Below are 16,624 nucleotides of genomic sequence, written 5' to 3' on the forward strand. Positions count from 1 at the left end.
CCAGCACCTGGAATTGGAAACCCTTCAAGGTGTAGAAGATGGATTGACGGGTGGACACATGTCCTTGAAGTTCATCCCAGGGTTTTTATTTGCTTAGAAACCTACAGCCTTTCACTAAAGTCGAAAGAATCCATGTGGATGCCAGACAGATTTACATAAATGCAGGATCACAGGTTGAGGTAACCAATATACTTTTATGTCTGTAGGTTCTGCAAAAATAGAGAATCCAGTGAACTCATACAACTGGTGTGGTACAAAGCAAACCTGTCAATTATGAGTGAGGGTTATGATAAAATAGATTATGTAATTAAAAGACTGTGACCAGATATGAGGGAGAAGTAGAATTGGATGTTAGACTGAATAGTAAATCCCTGCCTAGATTCTCCAACAGGTGTTCTGCATCACATTGATTGTACTCACCTTGTTTCCATCCTTTAATCACGTCTCCATAGTACTTAAACTATTCTTGTTAAATGTGAACTAACAATATTCCACCATTTAAAAGTAACCTAATCCAGAAATGTCTTATTTTATGTGTCAGATCAATGTCCTATCATTTCTACGAGACAGTGAACGGTCAGGTTTTTGCTTTTAAGCCCTTTGAGAGTTTCTGATGAAGGGACAACTGAACTGCTTAGCAAAATTATCTCCATTTATATATTGTTATGAAATATAATCTGGAATTTGACAAAACGTAAAACAACCAGCACTAATGAATTTCTGTCAAAATGCTGCAGTTTTTAAATTTTTCAAAGTTCTTAATTAGATGTTATCGTCCCCAATTCATGGGTACAACTTCCTATGTTGAACGTAAAAGGTCAATGGTATTTGAGCTAAGCAAAATAGCTTAAATTGGTATGCATTATTTGCCACATTTGCATAGGTCATGGTGTAAAATGTGTTTTGATGGATGTAGTTTTCTTATGAACAAGAAAAATGTATGAGAATTAAATCATGTTGAGCAGTTGCACTGCAAAGTGAGTACAAGTGTGTGGATTCGTCTTAAATGTTGTGGGTAGAAAATATATTTTTCAGAAGGGATGACCTTGGGTGAACGCACTCTTATTTTCTCCCTTAAGGCGGGAGAAAGCATATGTTTCTACAGTAATGAGAGGAATACTTTAAAATATTCTATTTTCTGCAGCAGTGGTTGTCAAAGAAAGAAGTCTGGTATGGCTAGTATGATCTTCACTTCTTTTCTGAGGCTTCTCTTTGATCATTTATACTTTGTTTTGCTGCTTAAAAACAGAGAAGATGATTTAGTAAGTCTTGATCTCAGGTGTTTACAGAACCTTCTTTAATAAAATCTTTAATCATTTACTTTTTTTTCCACACTGAAGTTGCTTGAAGCAACACACGAATGTCTGCTGCTCCACTCCAACTCCAAGATGACAAATGTTCTTTGATGATAATTGTAGTGTGGTCAGCTAACTTTATGATGTGGGTAATGTGAACACGTCAGAACAGTCACGTGTGTGTGCAAGCGCTGAGTACACACCCTCTAGCTGATCCGGTGTTCACTGGGAAGGATTTAGTTGTATTGTTGCCAGTTCTGACAGTCTGGCATCTGGGTATTAAAAAAGGTCCGGATCCAGTCACAGCTGTTAGGAGTCTGCTTCCAACGGCTGGAAAAGGAGGCAGCAGGGTTGTATCAAACACTAATTATCAGTGTCCTGGCATAGGTGGGGATCCAGACTCTTTGGGGGAGTCCAGGTTCATGAGGGAGGGATGTTTTGATCACAATAAATTGCTCAAAGCATATCATTACTGCATGAGTGATAACAGAGGGGGGCATTCAGGAAGTCAGTGAAGAGATCTTTCAGTTGCTCTGCACAGTTCTTTAGATGATGCCTTGGTACGCCGTCTGGTCCAGAGCTGGGGTTGATTAAAAAGGAAAAAAAGAAAGAAAGAAACTCTCAAACCAGACACACATCGGTGTCTTGAGTCTTTGTTGTCAGCAAAGTGACTCATGAGGTTTCAGTGCATCTATGCTTCCCTTCCAGATGAATTTTTTTTCTGCCATTTTCATTCCTCCATACGTTGCTGCTTTGTTGCCAAGTCTAAGGGCAGCAACAGAGATTTCAGACAGTGGGGTGGATTCTGCTGTCAACCAGGGGCTTTTGTTGCATGATACTTGGTACTTCTTACCGCAGCCACTTATGGGTTTTTCCTGTCACAGCCTTTGAGCAAACTTCCATACTATACTGCCAAACCTTTTTCATTCCGAATCTGTATGCAGACATCAGCATAATATCCAGTTATGAAACTTTACAATAGCTTTCTTTTCACTTATAGGTTGGCAGTATCTTCACATTTAAAGAAAATAAGCCTAATTTTACCTGAAGCTGATCTCCATTGCAGGAAACCTGCGTTATTTTGTACTTGATCTCTGTTTAACAAATTAATTCAATCAGTAGATCAAAGAACTCACTTGCCACTAGATGGCAGTAAGACATTTCCTTTTTTTGTTAAATTTGTAGGGTGATCACTTTTTCTCTTTTTTCTTTATATGTATTCAGATGACTTCTTGAGTCTCCTTTCCTGTACAAAAATAAATAGAGTTCCTTCAGACAGTTTAAAAACTAATTACAGCATAACTGTAAAAACATAAAGCATGTATGAGCTAGAACAAAATAAGTCCCTTTTCAGAACTAAACTGTGTGCATTACACAGGCTTGATTTCCTTGTTGGCCTTTGCTGTGCGAGTGGGAGGGAAATTCATTCAGCATCTCAGTCCTGTCAATTAGATGCAGTGTGTGTTGGCCAGATTTCATGCTTGCTTCTAAAAGCAAACGTTGATGCAATAGCCGAGCTAGCAGCACCGGTTCATAGTCATTAAATCAGGATTTGAGCTAATTAGGCCTGTCAGCATCAGTGATGACAGAACACAGCTGTTGTTTGCCAAATTTGACTCAAAAGTTACAAAATGTTTATGCACAGTTTTAAAAGTCAACAATGACTATAAAGTTCAATTCTGGACTATTAGCTGCATTTTAACGCTGTCTTGCTAAAGTATTTACACATTTTGCTCTTTTTTCTTCTTTGTCACATTATATTCAAACATGTTACTGCATTTCATTGAGATTTTATGTGATAAATAAAACATTAAACAGTACATAGAAAAAAACTAGTCAGTACTGCAGAATATGCTTTATCTATCTTTATAGTTAGTATTCTTTGCAAAATAAAACATCGATTTGCAAATCTTGCCATAGATTCTCAATTTGAATCTGAATCCTGGTCTGGTCTTTCAAACACTTGAATATAATTTGATCCGATCCATTAGTTTGTAATTCTGACCCCACGTGATTAGGACTCCAAATCATGTATCTGTTATCATGGCTAAGATTGTAAAACTCAAGGGATTTTTATTTATTTTTTTATCTGTTATATTATTAAATCGAATCAATAATGACGTTTTTAATAATCACATAATGCAAAACACAAAATGCTATGTTATTTTCGGGCAATGCAGAGATCAGTTACCTGTTTGATATCAGCGGAGGAAGCAGTGATGTGTGACGGGTTTGTTGATGTCTGTCTGCAGCTCAATCGGATTAATAAAACCAGCCATGTGACACAGCTGAGGTTTTTGTGCCTGTCAGCAGCACACATGTGTTTGTATGTGTCTGTGTGTGGTGCTGGCGGTCAGAGAGTTAAAAATCGCTTGGAAGTCATGTGGTCAAGAGGCAAGTCAGAAAGCATGAAAAGCCCCTTGTTACAGTTAACGTAAATGATGACAGTTCGTTTTGACAACTAGGGGCCAATGGAAAGTTTTAAGTCAATTATAGCTTGGCAGGGGACTCAGAAATATTTGAGACATTCTCTCAGAACAACCAGGACCCACACATGTACTTTTTGTTCTGTAGAAAATAAAAGGAAGAAATTGAATAAATGCATTTAAACATAACTAAAATATTGTACAATATGAAAAATGTTGTAGCTTTTTGTGATTTGGTTCAAAAGTGTTTGATTCCTTCTAATGTAGCACTTTCTAACCTTAATAATAAAAAAAAGTTTAAAACCTTTTGTTTCAGTTACAGTTGAATGGTAGAACATCTGCTGGTTGGTCTTAGCTTGCCAATGAAAGAGTTATGGTAGTCAGACTGTAAGGAAGCTTGTTTTGACAGAACCCTGGTGCCTCTACAGCTGCGTTTGCAATGTTTTATTGCTGAGACTTTCAGGCACAGCATTATACATCACATCCCATTAAGATCTTTTGGAAACAGGGTGTTCTCACAAGAGTACTGCCTCAGAAAACAATGAATTCCACATAGAGTTAGTTGTAGCTAATGAAACTTTTTCTATAGTAGAAAAGATAAGGTTGAAATCCCTGTTCTGTTAAATTTGTATTGTATATGTATTTTATTAAGTCTTACAAGAAGTGCTAACATGTTCAAGAGCTGCAGCATATATGCCAAGATGCATATCAGGTTACATGAGCCATTCTTTTTTTATGAGAAAAAATTATAAGGCGCACTGTCGGCTTATTGCCATCCTATTATGATCCTTTCCTATAGTGTAACTTTTATAGCTATAAATGTTGATCACCTTCTTCACCATAACCACAAACTGATGCCTGCCTAGATTACTAACTTGCCCACAATGATTGCGTATTTGTTGCAATTTTTGATGCTAATGTTCCTATTCCTTATAAATTCTGAATTACCAGCCACAACAGCATGCTTCTTTGGCATTTGCAGGCATCAAATAAAGTTTTGTTTTGCTTTTGTCCTCTGTGCTATCTTTCAGTCACTTTTTCCAGACTTCTGTGAAGACCTACTTCCTCTGTCTTTTCACACCATGCAGTCAAACCTTCTACAAAGTCAGTCATCTGAACCTGAGCACCTGTCGATACAACTGCTTCTCATTCTCTTTGGAAAAGGCCATAAAATGTACCTACTTTTCTCATGCCATGCCAGGTTGCCCCTTATTGAGTTATTTATCCCTAACAGGACTTTGTGTCAGCTAGATTCTCGTGAATCTCAAGACTTGGCTAGATTTAACTGAGAGTCAGTGAAATCTTCCTGTTCATGTTTGGATTCTGTTACTTGTAAGAAGCGACAAGTAATTAATAAATTAATAAATGCATAGTTTTATTATTTCTCAATCAAGTTGATGATCTTGCATATGCAACGTCTTATGGAAAATCAAATGCATTGCTATCACTGCAATGTAAATACGATATAATTTGATGTATTTAATTATGCAGACAGAAGATCTTGATCATATATTATCAATATCTGCAAAAACATCATTACTTATGATTCTAACCAGTTTGCCTCAGTAGTCATTACAAAATGATGTTTCTAACAATTTATTTCAAGGCCTTTGGAAAAATAGTTTGGACTATAGACTTGAGCCAGATCTTTAGAAATGACATTTTTCCCATCAGAGATTGACCATGAATCCTTTCATGATCATGAATACTAGAAATGTAGTTCTTACACTAGAAGAAGGTCTTTTGTAGTTTTCAAAAAGGAAACTAAAACCCCATAATTCTTCATTCTCTGACTTAGTAATTTAGGTAAGCATAGATTTCTGTAAAGCATTTTGCAAGACCCTTTATTGTCATAAACTTTCAGTAAATAGTTGAAAAAGCTTGACAAGTGCTTTGTTCTTACATTAGTTCCATAATACATTTCTCTCTATATTCCCTGGGAATTTGCAGCTACAGATAAAGAAAATGATTAAACTTGACTGGTTCTGCTGCCTTTTCGTTCTTTAATATCCCAGGAGGAACATAACCTGGGGAAGATGGATTTGGGTGCCGCCCGGCTGTGTGTTCAGCTTCTATAGAGTACATAATTTACTTTTATGGGGTTGGATTTCAGGGAAGTTGCTGCGATCATTTTACTGTACACGGCTTCTCTCGGGGTAGTAAATGATAAAGATGTAATAGCCAAAATATAGCCGTAATGAGGTCTGTGAGTGTGGCGTTGTGGCATCTCTTGAAAATAACCAAATGCAAAAATAGTCCTAAACACAAGCAGCTGTTAAGAAGGAATTGCTTTAGCAACACTAAGAGGAAGATTGGGGTAGCACATAGAAATACTGTTATCTAGAGCTATTCAGTTAGGAGAGTAGGATAATAGAACAGTGTCAGAAAGATAAGATATGGACTAGCTTTTAATTATGTGGAATAAAAATCAGCTTTGTATTAAAATTATACATAATGTCACATTTTATTGTGAGAATATACTCACTTTGAACTTTTTTATTTAATCAGTTCACATCATAACACCTTTCAAGTCAGATTGTCATACAGTTTTAATCAGCTTGAGTTAATATATGTTAGAAAAAGATAACACAAGCAGACCACAATTCACGAATTGACTTAAAGTCAGCATTCATATACAAAGGACTCCATTAGTGGGATTTGGTTGCAGATTTAACTCATGCTGAAGGAGATGGAACAATATGCAGCTCATTATAATACCAGCATCAGGTCAATTCTATGTCACTTCTCAGGACTCAAGGCTCATTACATGATGCACATTTCTATTAAGATTGTTATGATACCAGTGGTGCCACTGAAAGTTGGGAATTTAACTGTTGCAGTGCATGGTTGGCTCCTATTGTCCAATGATTAAAAAGATGGGAGATTCAGCTGAGGGCCATCAATGCAATGACCCTGCAAAACAAAATATTTGCAGATTACAAATATGAATAAGTATTTTTGCTCCATTTCTCCTAAGCAACTAGACTGGCAAGTTGAACTTAATAATTCAATTTACTATATGTTTAATAGCTAAAAGACATCTGATATATTTCTTTAATAGAAAGAATGTGCAAACTGTATTTATAATCAATATGTCATAACATGATAATACAATACATTTTAAATGTCTGTCTAGAATATTTGTCCTTAATTTACATTTAAAAGCTGCAAGCTCAGCTCGAGCAGCACAAAATACGGGTAAATGCAAATCTGGTTTAATCCTTCAGCATCATTTGTTTTTGCAAGGTAATTCAAATTGCTGAACAGGCTATCGTTTCACAGCTGCTACCATTAGTGTGCACAAGCAAGTTTTATAAGGAGGCAGTAGACAAGCTCCATCACAACAGACAGCTCTTGTGTGTCCTCTTTGGAAGAATCATAACAAACAAGAATTTTCACTTTTTTGTTGTCTAAATCATTTGGTTCATTCTGCACGATAGTACAAATGTTTGAACAAAGATTACTGAGATAGTAACTAACTTTTTAGATCTATTTCAACAACTTCCCCCCCAACCCTCCAACAGCCACTGCTGTAAGACTGCTAAGCTTAGCATGCTAGCAAGTTCCACTTTAGGATTAAAGTTGATAAACTAGTTGAAGCTTTATTTAAAAAGATTCTTTTTTTTCTCCAAGACATGATGTGAACTAACAATCTTGTGACAGTGGTGGAGAATTTCACTGCACTGTTGGTAGTATCAACATAATAATTGTGTTATTGTAAAAATACAATAACACAATTTATAGAATTTCAATGGCTAATATTCAATTCCCTTCAAAATTAATTTGTATAATGCTGTTTATCTGAAATGATAGATTTATGTAGTCTTTATTTGTGCCATCACATGCAAAGACAGAGCAGGTTTGTGAATGTTACACGGTGCAAAAACAAGAAAAACAGTCATTAGCATTCACTAGAACTGTGTAAATGAAATGGGGCAACCAACAACATTTTTTGTTGTTGATATAAATGATGTAAGATGGTTTGCTGAGCTGCAATATTGCAACCTCAGCCCCACCTGCGCCATATGTAACTGCTGAAGGATAAATCTTCTGCACCTCAGGTGTGCAATTACAAGCTTCAGTTCTTTATAGACTGACACTTCTATCTTCTAGCAAGGACTGGTCATTTACAATAAATTTGATATAAATGTACTATGACAGAATATCATCAAACTCCCCCTTGCTTGAAAAATAAGCTTGGAAAATTGGGTATGATCCAATTCCCTCTATGCAATCACTGCTGTCAGAAAATTCTCCTCATCTTCTTTTTCATTTTCTCTTGTAACTAGATGCTGTCAAGGCCCAGGGGCTTTGCTGCGCAGTTTGCTTGGCTGTATTTATAATTGGACCCTGTCAACAGTGTCCAGTGCAGCAGAAGTGCAAGGTTTTGTTATGGCATCTACTTTGTGCCAATTTCATCACATGGCAGCTGTGAGATGGTTTGTCTGTCATTAATGCATAAATATGGGACGGTGCGGACACAATAGTTGCTCCTACATGTTTGGGGAAGGAATGAACATGATCTAAGCACAGCTGAAGCTAAATTCTTGTTTGCAATGTAAAACTTTAGGGTTGTCTATTTACAAGAAAACACTGGTAGGTGTGTGTTTGTATACAAAAGAGTGGAAGATAAACCTAATAATGAGGCCTGCGGTTCCCGTCAAAACCAGAATGTCACTCTTTTTTTCTGTTGACATGATAATTGCATGTAATAGCAGTACAAATACCAGAAGGGATTTAGAATTCAGTGTGGCTCCATCTCTCTGCGGCAAGCCTCTGGGTTAGGCATGTTTCAATCCCCTCTGTTATTTCTACTTTTTCTATGTTCCTTTGTTCCTGATCAAATGTTCTGTTCATCAAATTGTGGGATTTGACCTGCTTTGCTATTTACTAAGTATCTGTGTGGGTGTTCTCCTAATCAGTGTGGGAGGAAGGGGGAAAGAAAAAAAAAAAAAAGAAGCCGGATCATGACTGAGCTTGTCAAGACGAAAACGCTCTGCATGGAAAAATGTCAGACACCTAGAGGACAGACGGGAAATGGGATAACATTGATGCCTGACTTCAAAACGACACTGTAGACCTTAGATCCGTTTAGAGAAGGGTGTGGGCAGGGTGAAAAACGCTGGCTGGCTGCAACGCAAAATTAGGAGATCACTTTTTTCTGATGAATATCCTTAGTATCATGGTGCCTTGTGCTATAAATATATTTTTATTTAATCAATCCATGAACTGTATGGGTACAATCTGTAGTATTACTATCTACATCCTGAGCTAAACCCACTATCTCCACAAGAAGTCATAGTAGGGTCAGCATCAAGCAGTAGGTTCACAACTGTTCATTATCCAATTGAAAAGAAGAATGCTAGTCTTTAGATGTTCAAAGCTAGTTCCTCAAGAGATGCAGCTGTAACTGAAGTGAAAATTGCATAATGAGTCTTAATGAACGCACTACACACTTTTCAAAAGTTTTGCTGAATTTTTTCAAACCATGTATTCTTTTATTTTTACTTCACAAATGTGCACCACTTTATGTTGGTCTATCAGTTAAAACCCCCAGTAAAATTCATTTAGGTCAGTGGAAGTGAAGTGACAACATGAGAAAAAGTTCAAGTAGTATGAACAATTTCACCAGGCGCTATTTACGCCCCTCCTCAACACTCCAGGAGGGGGAGACAAAGATCCACTTTGGTGCGGGATTGAATCCAGATTGTCTATCTACAGACCTGCTTATGGTTGCTTTTCTTTGTTGTTAGAGGCGTTGTAGGAATAGTTAGGTGACCTTGACTAAGGCATAGTTCCTTTTTTTATTTGTAAAACATGTGCAGGACGTGCTAAAAACACACCTCCCTTGACCTTGCACACAGACTTCAACCAATAAATCCACTTCTCACGCAAATGTAATTCCTACCCATTAAGAGTTTTGCTTAGTAAACCTCAAAGGTTTATCCTCCCCTCATCACTCTTTCTGTTCAGAATGACACAACCGCCGTCCATTTATCACCCGACAAACGCATTCCAGGGGAGACACTGGCCAATGGGTAAAGAGGAGGGCGTGACTTTCCTTTTACTCCAGCAAAGCAGGAGTATGAAGTTTCACCCAACAGTGCACAGCTGCTGGGAGAGAATGGTGCAGCTTCGCGCTCAGCTCAGGTGCGTGATATTTCCCAGCTCCGTTTTCATCTTCCCATAACTTTGACCGACGCTCACAGGAGTGCAGGCACAAAGTTTAGACGCCGCAGCTCCACTCCCCAAATGGCTTGGATTATTCCTTCGCATCTGCACGGGACTGGCGCTGCTTTGCTTCTGCTCGCACTGATTCTGACAGGTGATGCCGGAGCGAGTGTTTCTGACAGCTATGGATTATCATACGCCCTGAGGCCCGAGCTCTCGGAAGATACGATACTGGTCGCCAATAATGGGATCCGCGTGCCTTTCGGGAGATCAGTTTTTATTGATCCCATTAACGATTTGGTGGTCCAAGTTCAGCCCGGCGACAGATGCAGCATCACAGTTTTGGACAACGACCCGCTGTCTCAGAGACCCGGACACCTGTCTCCGAAAAAGTTTCCGTGTGAATTTGGCCCCAACGACGTGAAGTATTCACACTTTGGCTCCCGGAGTCCCCCGAGAGACAGAGTGAGATTGCAGCTCAGGTACGACACCCAAACGGATACAATAATAATACCGTTCATGATGGAGGTGGAGGTGATCTTCACACAGCTGGAAGTGCTGACGAAAAACATGCCCCTCGCTGTTGACAAACTGCTGGGCACCAGTAATCCCATCGATAGAGGGATTTTGGAGTTCACCCTTGACAGAAGCTCACAGCAATGCAAAATAGCTTCGCTCACCAGCGGCAACGTGATTCCTCGTTATGGGAAACTTGTGGATGAGGAGAGCCTCGGAACAATGGTAGATTGTGATGAATTCATTAGGATGAACATCCGTTATCAGCATACTTTTACTTCAAAGTCCCCGAACAGAGATTATATCCCCATGCTGGTGGAATTATATGATAAAGAAGGAAATGTGCTTAAGCAGGAATTTTTCCAGATTCTGGTGCGAATAAAAGACGGAGAGGACAACACGCCCCCTAAGCCCAGCTTTGTTGCCATGATGATGATGGAAGTCGACCAGTTTGTAATGACAGCAATAACCGTAGACATGCTGGCTGCTGAGGATGTGGAGTCTAATCCTGACGAATTAATTTTCAACATCACTTCCCCTCTCTCCTTTGAAGAGGGCTACATAGTCAGCACAGATGACAGGAATTTACCCATAACCTCATTTTACCAGGGAGACCTCAAAGAACTGAAAATTGCTTATAAACCTCCTGCTGTGGATTCAGACACTGAGAGGATTTTCCAGGTTGAGCTTGAAGTTGTGGACACAGAAGGGGCTGTGTCAGACACGTTTGAATTCATGATTGTTGTCAAGCCGATGAACACGTTGGCCCCTGTGGTTACAAGGAACACTGGTCAGCTGCTGTATGAAGGCCAGTCCAGGCCGTTGTCTAGTTCACAGAATCTAGAAATCAGTGACGAGGACAATTTAGACAAAGTCAGAATTAGTGTAATTGATGGCTTGAGGCATGGAGAGTTAACTGTTCTGGGCTCTAGGAGGAAATTTTTCACCCCATCTGACCTTGACGCTGGAGTAGTCATTTATCAGCATGATGGTAGCGATACATACAGTGATAACATTATCTTCAGGATGACGGATGGCACACATGAAGTGGAGTTTTTGTTTCCCATCACTGTCGTGCCTACAGATGATGAGGCGCCTATTATCAATGCCAACACTGGTTTGATTTTGTTCAAAAATCAAGTTATGCAGATTTTCCCGTCAATGCTCAGTGCTGCAGATATTGACTCAGAAGATTCTACAATAACGTTTGCGTTAGAGCTTCCCTTTCCAACAGTGGGGCAGGTGTTGCTGCGTCAGTCTGAGGCGCCAAAGGACCCATCTACCTGGAAGTTTAATACAGAGGATGAAATGTATGAGAAAGTAGTGACTGAGTGGCTGCAGCAGGACATTATCGATGGAAAACTGTTTTACAAGCACACAGGGCCTCACAGCACGAGCACAGTCTTGGATCAATTTGTGTTTAGAGTACAAGATGACAATGATCCCCCAAATCAGTCAGGTAAGAGCACATTCATAATCAAAATAATTCCCGTCGATGACCTCCCGCCTGAACTTTACCCTAGTACAACCTTACAAATGACTGTTCACGAGTACCAGCTGACGTATTTCCGGAAAAAATTCCTCCGCTACACCGACCTTGACTCAGAGGACCGAGATTTAAAATACACCATTATCCAACCGCCTACAGACACAGACGAGAACAGCCCTGTTATACTAGGAGCCCTGGTATTGACTGAAACCCCAAACACTGAAGTCACAACGTTCACACAGGCACAGATTAACCATCACAAAATAGCCTTCAAACCACCTGATCTTGAGCTTGGAATTACCACTCATGTTCTACAGTTCAGATACACTGTGGAAGATGTCTCTAGAAATAGTGTGGAGGGAGTTTTTACAATATTCTTAAAGCCTGTGGACAACAAGCCACCTGAAATAACGAACACCGGATTTACTGTGCTGGAACGTGGCAGACATATCCTCACCAGGGCCGAGCTGGACACCACAGACACAGACACAGACAGCAGCAAGATAATATTCACTATTACACAGCCTCCTCTTCATGGCCAGATCCAGTTCATATTCACTCACATGACAAAAGGAGATACCTTCAACCTTGAGAATATTGGAAATGGAATGATCTCGTACATCAACAATGGAGATGAATCAACAGTAGACTTGATAAAAATAGATGTCAGTGATGGGGTGCACGTTGTTCCAATTTCCATAAAAATTACAGTGAAGCCAATTGATGATGAGACTCCAACAATTGATCTGCCAGCAGGTACAATAGGCTCCTACATAGACGTACTAGAAAATGAAGCAACAGAAATCACAAGTAACGTAATTCAGGGAAGAGACGAGGACACAGATGACCTCCGTTTGACCTTCATCGTTGAAGACAAACCATCATTTGGAGAAATCTTAGTGAAAGGAGTTCCATCGAGCACGTTTACTCAAGCTGATATCATTAACGGCTTTGTGGTCTATGCCCATACAAGCGGAGAGATTGGCTTAAACACAAAGGAGGACTTTTTCAATCTCACTCTGACTGATATGTCTGATGAGTGGACTATAGGAGGAAATAAAATTACAGGTGTCAGAGTTCATGTAACTATTCTTCCCCTGGACAGCCAGGCTCCTGAGGTCTTTGTTGGGCCACAGTTTACTGTTACAGAGGGAGAAAAAAATGTCATTCAGATTCTTCATATAAGCGCTGATGATGTTGACACCCCTAATGATGACCTTCTTTGTACAATTATTGTTCAACCAACTTCAGGGTATGTGGAAAACATCTCTCCAGCACCAGGCTCAGAGAAGTCCAGGTCTGGGACAGCTATTAGTGCTTTCACCATCAAAGACATTAGACAGAATCACATTTACTACGTTCAAAGCATTCACAAAGGAGTTGAGCCAGTGGAGGACAGGTTTACCTTCAGATGCTCTGATGGCATCAATTTCTCTGAAAGGCACTTTTTTCCCATCTCCGTAATCCCCTCTAATGATGAAAAGCCAGAGATTTACATGAGAGAATTTGTGGTTATGGAGGGTATGAACATAGTTATTGACACTCCCATACTGAACGGTGCTGATGCGGACCTCCCGTCTGATCAGCTCACATTTTTCATCTCCAAACCCCCCAGACATGGATTTATTCTTAATCAGCTCACCACTGGAACTCTCCCTGTGTCAAACTTCACCTTGGAACAGATCAGGGATGGCTCCAGTATTGTGTATGAGCATGATGACACAGAGACAACAGAAGATAGCTTTGAAATTGTCCTCACAGATGGAAAATTCAGTGTAGAGAAAACAGTAATAGTTATGGTTATCCCTGTGGATGATGAAACCCCGAGGATGGCTATTAATGATGGCCTAGAAATTGAGATAGGTGATGTTAAAGTAATTAACAATAATGTTTTAAAAGCCACTGATCTGGACTCTGAGGATAGTACACTTACGTATATTGTAAGATACGGGCCTGGCCAGGGGTATTTGCAAAGAACAATGCCAACTGGTGAATTGCAAAATATCTCAGTTGGGATGAATTTTACACAAAATGAAGTAGATCAGGGTTTGATTTTGTACATCCACAATGGGCAAGAGGGAATCCGTGACCTCATTAAGTTTGATGTGACAGATGGAATCAACCCTTTAATTGACAGATACTTCTATGTATCTATTGGTGGGATTGACATAGTTTTCCCTGATGTAATCAATAAAGGAGTATCTCTTAAAGAGGGAGGTCGAGTTACCTTGACAACTGATCTTCTTAGTACAAGTGACCTGAACAGTCCAGACGAACACTTAGTTTTCACAATCACCCGTGCTCCTGTGAGAGGACACCTGGAATGCACAGACACACCTGGGATGCCAATCTCATCCTTTACTCAGCTCCAGCTGGCTGGTAGCAAAATCTACTACATTCACACAGCTGACGACGAGGTGAAAATGGATAGCTTTGAGTTTGAAGTGACTGATGGCTACAACCCTGTGTTCCGCACTTTCCGCATCTCCATCGCTGACGTGGACAACAAGAAACCTGTGGTTACGGTGCATGGCCTGGTGGTGACTGAGGGAGAGAATAAACTCATCACGCCTTTTGAAATAACAGTTGAAGACAGAGACACCGTTGACCGCCTGTTGAGATTCACAGTTACTCAAATCCCTGTTCACGGTCGCCTGCTCTTCAACAACAGTCGACCTGTCGCCTCTTTCACAAAGCAAGACCTAAATGAGAACATGATCAGCTACAAACATGATGGCACAGAGAGCGCAGAGGACAGTTTCTCCTTCACCGTCACTGATGGAACCCACACGGACTTTTATGTCTTCCCCGACACGGTTTTCGAGACCCGAAAACCCCAAGTGATGAAGATTACTGTTCTTGCTGTGGATAATGGGGTGCCTCACATCATAGTTAACAAAGGTGCCCAGACATTGAGGGTGATGGAGAGAGATCTCTTGGGGTTTGTGATCACAAGTAAGTGCCTCAAAGCAGAGGACAGAGACAGCATTCAGGATTCTGTGACTTTTAGGATTACTGTTGCCCCAGAACACGGTTACCTGATCAACCTTGGCAGAGGAAATGCAACTGTGTCCACATTCACACAAGGTAAGAGAGCTGATTTTAATATTTCTACTGTTCTTGCAACTTTTGTGTCATCCTTCACATACTCTCTCTGAAGACTTTGTAATTCTCAAAGATGTTTGATGCTAATCTTAAGTCTCTTTATATTTACCTCCTATGCCCATTTGGCATTATAAAAGCAACATTTCCTAACAAAGGTTTCATTAATATTTCACCCAAAGCTTCTTTTTTAGACAGAAAAGTCTGTTTTCAGGGCCCCAGGCTTACCAGATCTCCAGAGGAGTGTATTTTTTCAAGCAGTGCCTAGTGGGTTCACTTTTGGAAAGAGCTGGTGGAGATTTGTACATTACTGGAAAACTATTTTCAAAGAAAAACCAAGGGAAATATAGATATGGTGGTAAATAATACGAACTGCAAACACGTTGAAGGGAGACTGGCTCAAAGGAAATGACTAGTTTTGTAAACAACACAAGGCTGTGCCGAAGTTATACTTCAAACAAACCAGGGGGATGCCTTGGTTAATGGTAAATATAGGTGTAGCAGCACATCTGTTGTGTCAATGTCCATGTTATTTCTGCTTAGATTTATGGAGCCACTGTGCAAAGGGTATCCCCAGGTAATTAATATTTCAGCAGTTGTCACAAGCGTAAATAGACACAAGCTATGCACCACTAATACAATTTTCTAATGCACCATTCCATTCATTTGAAGATTTTTTTAAACTTAATTAACTGAAGGCATGAAGGGTTAAACTTTACAAACTACCTTATCAATGATTATGAAGGATTCTGTTTAACAATATGCAATGATGACGGCACACATTAGAATGATGGTGAATCACTTTATGTTATTTAGGATTTTGGATACAGTTGCAGCATTTTTATTCAAAATGTGTGAATATGTAAATATTCCAAGACTTTCAGCATGCATATTTTATCACACGGCCTGAGTCTGCATTAGAACGTAGCATTCAAAAGTTGTTTTTAAGAAGCATATCAAGGGGGGAAAAAAATAAATAAATCTGAATGTATTTTTCTCCTTGTCACCATTCAAGCCATGGCAGTGTTTGTTGTTCTGCTCATGCAAATTCTTTCTTTTTCAGCTGAAATCGATGACATGAACATATGCTACATTCTGAAGCCTGGTGACAATGCGACAAATGACATCTTCCATTTCTCCATTGAGGATAATGGTAAGTTTGTTTTCTGTCAATAAGATATTTGGAAAGTTTGATAAGAATCCTTCTCATGCTGATATTGGATTTGTCTCAGATTGAACTATGAGAATATTTTCTACATGTAGAAAAGCCTGCATGTACACTTAGATCACAGTATGTCTAAATAAGGCAGAGTTATGTGCAAAGATGATAAAGACTTCCAGGACAATATTTTCTCTCACACATGATGTAGAGGGGAAGCTATACTGTTTATATTGTGAAATAGATTTTGACTCCATTGTAATGTCTTGCCGTCTTGCTTATTACCATTTTATTTAAGCATTTGTGTTAGTTTTACTGCAAATTACCCAGTAGCTAGTTCTACCTTATGGTTCCAAACTATAATTACTGGTTATTTTTCAGCAAGTAATTATTCATTTAGCAAATGACTAATTAGTAAAGCAATTAGCGAAGACCTTCCCTCTAACTAAGATTTGTAATCAGGCGC

General features: G+C 39.4%; 1 protein-coding gene across 1 annotated transcript in view; it reads left to right on the forward strand.

Moving 5' to 3' along the window:
- Positions 1-9,189: 9,189 nt before the first annotated feature.
- frem2b (FRAS1 related extracellular matrix 2b) overlaps positions 9,190-16,624 on the forward strand; it is a 73,406-nt gene continuing 65,971 nt past the window's right edge. The window contains exons 1-2 of the mRNA XM_008426312.3: positions 9,190-14,984; positions 16,063-16,152. Coding sequence (XP_008424534.2) covers positions 9,974-14,984; positions 16,063-16,152 — 5,101 coding nt within the window. The 5' untranslated portion in view covers positions 9,190-9,973. The remainder of the gene's footprint in view (positions 14,985-16,062; positions 16,153-16,624) is intronic.

This window comes from Poecilia reticulata, chromosome 13 (assembly GCF_904066995.2).
Source record: "Poecilia reticulata chromosome 13, P_reticulata-male-v2, whole genome shotgun sequence".
In the NCBI taxonomy this organism is placed as follows: domain Eukaryota; kingdom Metazoa; phylum Chordata; class Actinopteri; order Cyprinodontiformes; family Poeciliidae; genus Poecilia; species Poecilia reticulata.